This window comes from Zingiber officinale, chromosome 2A (genome assembly GCF_018446385.1).
Source record: "Zingiber officinale cultivar Zhangliang chromosome 2A, Zo_v1.1, whole genome shotgun sequence".
Classification (NCBI taxonomy): Eukaryota; Viridiplantae; Streptophyta; class Magnoliopsida; order Zingiberales; family Zingiberaceae; genus Zingiber; species Zingiber officinale.
This window is the reverse complement of record NC_055988.1, coordinates 138791271-138799695: the sequence shown is the minus strand read 5'-3', so window position 1 is coordinate 138799695 and position 8425 is coordinate 138791271. Positions and strand designations below refer to the sequence as shown.

General features: G+C 45.4%; 1 protein-coding gene across 1 annotated transcript; it reads left to right on the top strand.

The window, feature by feature from the left end:
• The first annotated feature begins 3153 nt into the window (after positions 1–3153).
• LOC122040076 (probable lysophospholipase BODYGUARD 1) lies at positions 3154–5253 on the top strand. Its single transcript, XM_042599442.1, has 4 exons — positions 3154–3749; positions 3828–4162; positions 4235–4434; positions 4708–5253. Exons 1-4 carry the CDS (start codon positions 3200–3202, stop codon positions 5051–5053), a joined length of 1431 nt encoding a protein of 476 aa, XP_042455376.1. The 5' UTR covers positions 3154–3199; the 3' UTR covers positions 5054–5253.
• The last annotated feature ends 3172 nt before the right edge of the window (positions 5254–8425 follow it).

Sequence of the window (8425 nt, the reverse complement as noted above, 5' to 3'; positions counted from 1 at the left end):
CACCTATTATCCTCGGCCAGTAGGATTTTTTGCCTGATGTCCTCAACCTACTAAGACTTCTGTCCAGTCGTTTAAACCAAGACTTCCTTGCCTAACAATAACTAGAACTTTCCACTTGCTTAGTAATTACTATGACTTTTACCTTGCCTAAACTCACTTAGAACTTTCTTGCACACTCAGTCAAACTTATTAGAACCATAATAACCCTTAACTTTGAACCTTTTGCCATTATCAAAGTTTGGGTTCGATCATCTAGTACTTCCTACACCAACAATGAATCATCTTTTATAACCTCCGTATTAATGAGGCAGCTGAGAATGCTTGATGTCAGAATATGCCAAGTAATACCAGATAATGGAAGCTGTATGGATTGTTGGGATATGCCCAATGCGGGTGAGTACTATAACACGTTTCGTAAACATGGGTAGCGAAAAATAAAATAATAATAATTCCTAATTATTACATCACACACGCACACACCACATGCATACAAGGATACAACATGCCAAACATGATTGCATAATTAAAATTTTATGTGAAGTAAATTTACGCTAGGCATACTTTACGGATGACCTTTAACGAGAAGGGCACCAACTGTAGCGACGTCGTTGAACTTTACCTCTATTTGTATCCACGCCAAGTTTCTCAAAACAACTCCTTGAGTACAAACCTTTCCTTTAGAAGTTACTAGCCACGAGCGAAAAAGAGGGATCAAGAAGGAGAAGAAGAAAAGCACACAAAGAAGAGTTTTTCGATCCCTTGTGATGGTCGCGACAACAAGAAGGAGAACCCTCTTGTTGGCGGTGGGAGAGAAGGAGAGGGAGAGGAGAATTGGGTTTCCAAAAGCTAATCGACCAAATAATGAAACTTCTATCTAATTCTCTTCTAATTACATCTATATATAATCCTCTTTAATGAGTTGGATTAGAAAGTTCAAATCCAACCTATTATCCCTTAACTAAAAATTAGTCCATTAACCGCTTAGTTTGGTTCATGACTAATTCATGATTAAACCAAATATGGTTCAACTTTACCATAAGAGATGTAACTCATTTGTTCTTCCATTATGACAAATATTTCTATATTTGTCTTATGTATGATCCAACAGAACATTTATCTCTTAATCTAAGAATCCTATTCTTTAACTTGTTTTACGTTTTTTAGAGACTCGTTAGTGCGTGTGCCCCAATAGGTTCTCGGTTTATCTTGGTCGTCCATAATTAACTACTTAATTATAGAATGATCATGAGTGACACCTAGTAGTACATCATGATCCCCAATTAGCTGAAAAATCATAGTTGATCTTAGAATTAATTTTAAACCCTTCAACAGCTATAGTGAGTCGTGCCTTATTCCTTTCAATCATCTTATACCCACTTGGTTCAAGACATAGTCTATGCGCCTCTCCCCACTAGAGTGACTACGTCACATCTAGCCCAAGTAGTATTTCCTCGTTCTATAGATTCAAATTATTCGAACATGTGTCTAAGAGTTCCACACTCTTAACATGTGATGCTTTGACCAAAGACTTTGAGTAATAATCCTAACGAGTGACCATAGGGTATATGTCTCCTCGCAAGAAGTGGTTAATCCTCTGTGGGCTATCCAAACATCTTTGGGTTCGACTTATACCCAATCATCCTGGGTCCACATCTTAATGAAGTGCTTGCTTAAGATATCAAAGTATAAGTCTCCATGATAAAGATGACTTGTATATCTCAAGTCGAAGGAAACTTGCACTCGAACTGCAGTAAAAGCTTCACAAACATATGCACATATATATAGATATTCATATGAAGTCTTATAGCAGGTCACTCTAATGAACTAGTTACTATAACTAGCATCGACGTTTAACTCTCAGCATCCCAATATCTCCAGCCAATGAGAAAACAACTACTTGGCGAACCAAGGAGTATAACCCGTCTTGATCTTACAGAATTGATGATATCCGAATGCATTAATTCGACAACTAAGAGAATTCTAATACGCTTATAATTGCACATGTAGAGATAATCACTAGTTGTGATCCAATCACAATTTCTCTCATGCTATGAATTATATTGCGGATATTCAGTAAATAATTTTAAGACAATCAAATATATAATATGCACTCAAAAAACCGTAAGGCGATTGCCTTACGACATCTCTCAAAATCTAACATGGATACCCTCAAAGGAAGGTTCCCTCGCATGTATATGCTATGGTAGCAAAATATTCCCTAACGAGTAATTATTATTCTCTAACACGTTGTTGTGATTCCTTGACAATGTTGTCTCCTAGAGGCAGTCTGATCCACCTAGTAGCCAACTAACTGTATGGTTGAAGACTGACACATGAGAAGTGGAGAACTAAATCCCTTAGGTTCGCCCATCACTTTAGGTTGATTGGCCCTATACTGAGAGTTAAATTGTAGGAGTAGGGAGCTAGGCTCCATATATCTGACTGGTGATGGAGCTGACTGGGTGTGCTCAATATATCTTGGCACTGAGGAGTGGAGCACTAAGTCCCTTAAGTCCGATCGACTCTGAGGTCGACCGATTATATGCTGAGAAACTTGTGCTTAAAGAATATTATAATTTGATTCTGATTGTCACCTTGCTTTGACGAAAATCCGCTAACTTAATCTTGATTTGTCTGTCACATTATTTTTACTCTTGATTCCATGTTTTCTTAGATTTACTCACAACTGACCATATCATATATATATATATATATATATATATATATATATATCGTTTAAGCAAATTCAATCACATTAATGTTACTACTATAAATTATGATATTATTTCAAGCATGGCCTCGTTACATTGCAGGTGTTCATGTCCATCTCTGGGAGCTCAATCAACTGCGCGATGATAAATACTATTTCAAGCATGGGCGTGGTACGAGATTAATTGTTGAATGCCAAGCTGGCTCAACGCTTTAATGGCCGCAAGTTGACCACATGTGGTTATTTTCTTGCCCACATTTTTGACTTGCTACGATCCTGATCCGCATGCATGCCCCGCTCAAGCTCAAGCTCAAGCTCAAGGACACCGCCACCGTTCCGTTCTGCTCGGGGAGTTCAACTACCACCTACCCGACTTTCCCTGTTCGACCATCGCTTTTAATCACCGGTCCCAACCCCTCGCGTCCTTCGCTCCCGTTTAAATCTCTCTCCCTAGCTCTCTCTCTCTCTCTCTCTCTCAGTCTACGCGACATGGGCACCGTGCGCCGGGCGGCGGCCATAGCAGGCCGAGCGGCCAATGATCTCCTCGGTTTCCTCGTCTTCACTCTCTTGGACCTGCTGGACCTCCTCCTCTGCTTCTCCTACAAGCTGGCGGACTACGCGGCGGAGGCGCAGTGGAAGCCGTGCTACTGCTTCGCCTCCCCGGGACGCGGCGGCGCCGGAGGCAGCGGCGGGGTCTTCGTCCTCTCGGTTTTATCCTCGACCAAGCTGCAGCTCGAGGACATATCCGACACGCTCTTTCGCCGCCCTTCCGTGGTCTCCGACGTCGCCAGAGCCGCGCTGCAGAAGCTGAATGTGCGACGCGGTCCGCCTTCGGCGGCGGCGGCACCGGTGCGGGTGCGGCCGACGAGGAAGGGGGACGGCTTCACCGTTAATAACTCGACCGTTGTGCGGATGCTGCAGGGCAAGGTGGGCGGCGACAAGCCGAGCACCGCGCCGTGCTGGTCGGATTGCCACTGCGACAGCTGCTGCCCGCGCGGATCGCCCGACGAGCTCTACGTCTACGTCGAATGCCCCACAGGTGCAGTTTATTTATTCCTAATCTCAATTATCACATATAATCTAGTTATTAATTGCTTTTAATTAGCAAAATAATCAGATGGGAAGGCGGCCAAGGAGGACGTTCTGTTCATCCACGGATTCATCTCCTCGTCGGCATTTTGGACGGAGACGGTCTTCCGGCACCTGAGCGCCGACGCGCGGTCGCGCTACCGCCTCTTGGCGGTTGATCTTCTGGGGTTCGGCAAGAGCCCCAAGCCGTCGGATTCCCTCTACACTCTCCGGGAGCACGTCGACACCATCGACCGCTCCGTGCTCCGCCGCTACGGCGTCAAGTCCTTCCACCTCGTCGGGCACTCCCTTGGCTCCCTTCTCGCCCTCGCCCTCGCCGCCAAGCACCCCGCCGCCGTCAAGTCCATCACCATCCTCGCGCCGGTGACTTTCAATTAGCGCATCGATAAGTAAACATATCAATCAATTAATTATTGACATAACTGATGCGCGCAGCCGTATTTCCCGGTGCCTAAGGGCGTCCAGCGGACGCAGTATTTGCTCCGGCGGGTGGCGCCTCGCCGTGTGTGGCCGCTGATCACCTTCGGCGCGTCGGTGATTTGCTGGTACGAACACATCAGTCGGACTGTGTGCCTCGTTCTCTGCAAGCACCACCGCTTCTGGGAGAAGTCCTTCAAGTTAGCGACCAGGAACAGGTTCCTCCTAAACTAGGAGCTCGATCGTTCGGTCTGTGATTAAATAAATAAATAAATAAATAAAAAGTAATTAATAATTGTTTGCTACAAATTTGCCGTGCATTAACAGAGTTTTCAGAAGGAGGACCGATGGGGCGGTGAACCACCTCCATTTTTCCTACTGCTCAATAAATTGACGTGAATAGGACAAGAAGTGCATTAGAATTGGGGATAAATTATTTAACGTGGTCTCTAATTAATATGGAGATTGACCATGGCATGTACATGTTGCAGAGTCAGGACGTACTTGATGGACGGCTTCTTCTGCCACGCTCACCACGCTTCATGGCACACGATGCACAACATCCTCTGCGGCAGCTCCGGCAGGGTGGAGGAGTTCATGGATGCGGTGAGGGAGCGGCTGAGCTGCGACGTGGTGGTGTTCCACGGGAAGGGCGACGAGCTCCTGCCGGTGGAGTGCAGCTACGCCGTCAAGGCCAGGATCCCGCGAGCTCGCGTCGAGGTCGTCGACGGCGTGGATCATATCACAGTCGTCGTCGGCCGGCAGAAGGTCTTCGCCGGAGAGCTCGAGGAGATTTGGAGGAATGCTAAGGCCGAGAGCACTGTGGTTGCTGATTAGGGAGAGACTACTGTAATTGTAACAGTTTGAAGCGTGGAACATGAGTAGTAAAGTATGAAGGCGAAGATGATGAAGGACGAACAGTCACATGATAATTTTTTAAAAAAATTATTGTACAGATCAGGGGAAGGTATTCGAACGATCCGTGTGTTGTGTGTGTTGTTCTTAGAAAATAATCTTTAAATGTGATTATTGCTGTCTCTGTTTCCTTTGTCAGGCTATCTGCAATTGAGTTCTTGATCCTAGCTCCAACTTATCAGATTCAAAAATCGTCTCTCTTTCACAATGATAATCTCAGCCAATTTCTCAAAACTTAAAAGAGTTTTTGGGATGAATTAGATAGATACATATCGACCTGCCACCAAATGAAGGTGCACATCGAACAAAGAGAAGAGGATCCGATGAAGCAATTTCTTATGGGTCTTGACTGACACAATGGTATTCACAACGACATCCCACTACAAAATAAAAATTTAAAAATAAAAACATTTTACGATGAATAAAAAAAATCATTGCAAAATGAATTTACGATCAAATCTGCAATAAAATTTTTTTCGCCGTGAATAAGTCATTGCCAAATTCCGTGACGAAATAATATATATTTGTCGTAAAATCTGTGATGAATTTCTTTTCATCATAATCTCAAATCTACGACAAAAGCGATCTACGACAAAAGCGATATTCATCGTTGATCCTGTCTGAAAATCATGGAGATGAAAAACTGGAGATGTGACTGTTGCGTTGACTGGATGTAGACCACGCTTCGATCTTCAAGTATAAGAGACGTCAGTGCCGAGCCAGGGAAGGGGTCCCTGGCGTTGGTCCTCCGATGCTCAAATTAGTCACCAACACGAAGAAGGAGACGGAACAACAGTAGCACAAGCTTAAACAGCGAATAATGCGTACCCCGCCGGTGTACGAACCTCCCTTTATATAATGTCATGGTGGGCAACATGCACACTTTTCGAGGTGTGGGCGCGTTCTCTCATTGATCACCGACATGTTCCCCAATTGGTCCTGGACACATGATCATGGACACGTTCTCCAATTGGTCGTGGGCACATCCTCTGATTTGTCATCGTATGATCCGCCTATTGACCATGCCCCGTGTCAGCGGTACTATCTCCCAAAAGGATATCCCGAGATAGGTCAACGATCCCGTTGATTGGCCGAGCGAGATAGTTGCTTGGCCCAGTACTCCTCCGCTTGACCGGACTCGGCTACTCTTCCATGCGGTGATGAGTCTCGATAGAGTATGTTCTCGCCTGATCAGAATAACGCTCAGGTCATCTCAACACTCCTCTGCTCCGTGATGAACTTTTGATGATCTTAGCTGCAGGGCGCTTCGCTTGGCCTATCCCTTTGTCGGTTGGGTAAAACATGCCCGATCGGCGCATGATGTAGAGTCGAAGGAGACTCCAAGTTCTCCTTAACTTTGACCTCCATGTTCTCCTTTGACCCACACTTAGTGGACCCTTTTTATCACCGCATCACAGACCTTCCTCTCAAGTATAGTCAAAGGAGGCTCCAAGTCCGACTGACTGGACAAGTAGTGCCATGGATAACCTCCACCAATCAGACACTCTCTATGCTTTGGATATTGGTCGACTAATATATACTAATCACCATTTGGATGTAGTGAGTGGCGACGTTTGGGCACTGATTCAACCATTTGACTCGCCAACCGTCCATTCCTTTTCATCTCGCACTTGTGATCAGTTCACATTACTTTGCCGCACTGCTTCATATGTTGTCTTGGGCGTGTAGCTGCCGCTCGGATCATACCTCATAACCTTGGTGTTGGATCGACCGCTCGGCTGTACCCTAGTCAGATATCTGTGCCGATCGGGATGGTTGACACCAACACTTAGCGAATTTTTTCCTTTCCCTGTGCTCTCTCGGATGAGTGTCCAGTGATAGTGGTTGACATCATCCAAATATCTAGAAAATTGTGCAAATCCTCGATAATTATGGTCGAACACGCAACCATGCCTTTTAATTAAGTTCCATTAATGCTTTCCTGTAGTCGACTGTCATATGCCCCACTTTCTGCCGCCGCACGTTTTATGTGATAGGCAAATATCCCCTGATGATGTGATAGACACCTTTTCGAATTCTACAGCTAGATTTCATCCTAGTTTTGCATAACCCATGATCGGACGATAATGGGTGATTGACCGCAAGGTTTATAAACCTACCTTTTGCTCGCTGTCATCTTCACTGTGCCTTGCTCTTTCGTCCCCGAACAATCTCTGCGACGCCTCTTCTCCTCATCTTCGTCGACGTCCTCTTCTAGTAAGGTTCCTCTTTCTTTTCTTCGTCGAATCTTTGCCTTGCTTCTTCTCACCTTTCTGATTTTCGATGGCTGATTCTCCACAACCCCCTGTGCCCATCCCTGGACTCTAGTATACTTCCACCTAGTCTAGGTTTGACGGAGACGATATATAAAAGATGGAATCCACCTACCATTTTCCCTCTGCTTATCAAGTTGCTATTCCCTCCGCTTACGACTGACCACACAAACTGTCAGTCAACTTTTTGACCTTCTTCAAGGACCAGTTTAGTGCAGGCCTTCGATTTCCCGTTCATCCCTTCTTTTTTGTCATCTATAAATATTTCCATATCTCCCTACATCAACTAGTGCCGAATTCCTTTAGGTTGCTGTGCAGGGTAGTAGTTCTCTTTCAACTGCACGACATTCCCTTGACGCCTCAGATCTTCCATTATTTATATTACCCTAAATTGTCCGAGTCGGGCACCTTCTTGTTCCAAGCTCGAGTGAGCTTAGATTTCTTTGATAAAATGTCGTCCTCCAATAAGTATTGGAGGGAACATTATTTCTTTGTTCGTTTTCCCAAGCGGCCTGACTTCCCAACCTGTTGGCAAATGGAAGTGATGAAGCAACCGTCGCTTGGGAGATACCGAAGCAGATCAGATTATCTCCAAGCAGCCTCTAGCTTGGACGGTCAGAAGTATCACATTCACCGGCTGCTATTGGAGGGCGTCTTTTATGTGTTTGGCCTGAGCCCGATCCGAACGCGACTTTCGTCCAACTTAGGTATACTCTTTCTTCTCTTCATCTTTGAATCTAATTGATTTTGCTATCTTTTTGCAGTTCGCATCATGTTGAGGGCACGTCTTGCCAGCAAGAGAAGACTTGCGGACGCCGAGATCAATGCCGTAGGGGTGGCCAAACTAGAGAGTCGTGGTCTACAATCGGTTGGTGACCATAAAGATCCGCTCGGCGAGGCGAGCGAGACTCCCGCGCCGGTCAACGAGGGTGGAGCGAGTCAGACGATGGCTAGTGGGGCAGCAGCCGCTAAAGCTGACCTTCATCCAGAACGACCTTCGATGCTATCGATCGCGGTGGCT

Bases quoted from the DNA above. Each gene is read 5' to 3' on its own strand.
- LOC122040076 (XM_042599442.1), top strand. From the start codon at position 3,200: ATGGGCACCGTGCGCCGGGCGGCGGCCATAGCAGGCCGAGCGGCCAAT. The intron at 3,750-3,827 runs GTGCAGTTTATT...CAAAATAATCAG, and splicing joins CTACGTCGAATGCCCCACAG to ATGGGAAGGCGGCCAAGGAG. The intron at 4,435-4,707 runs GTTCCTCCTAAA...TACATGTTGCAG, and splicing joins AAGTTAGCGACCAGGAACAG to AGTCAGGACGTACTTGATGG.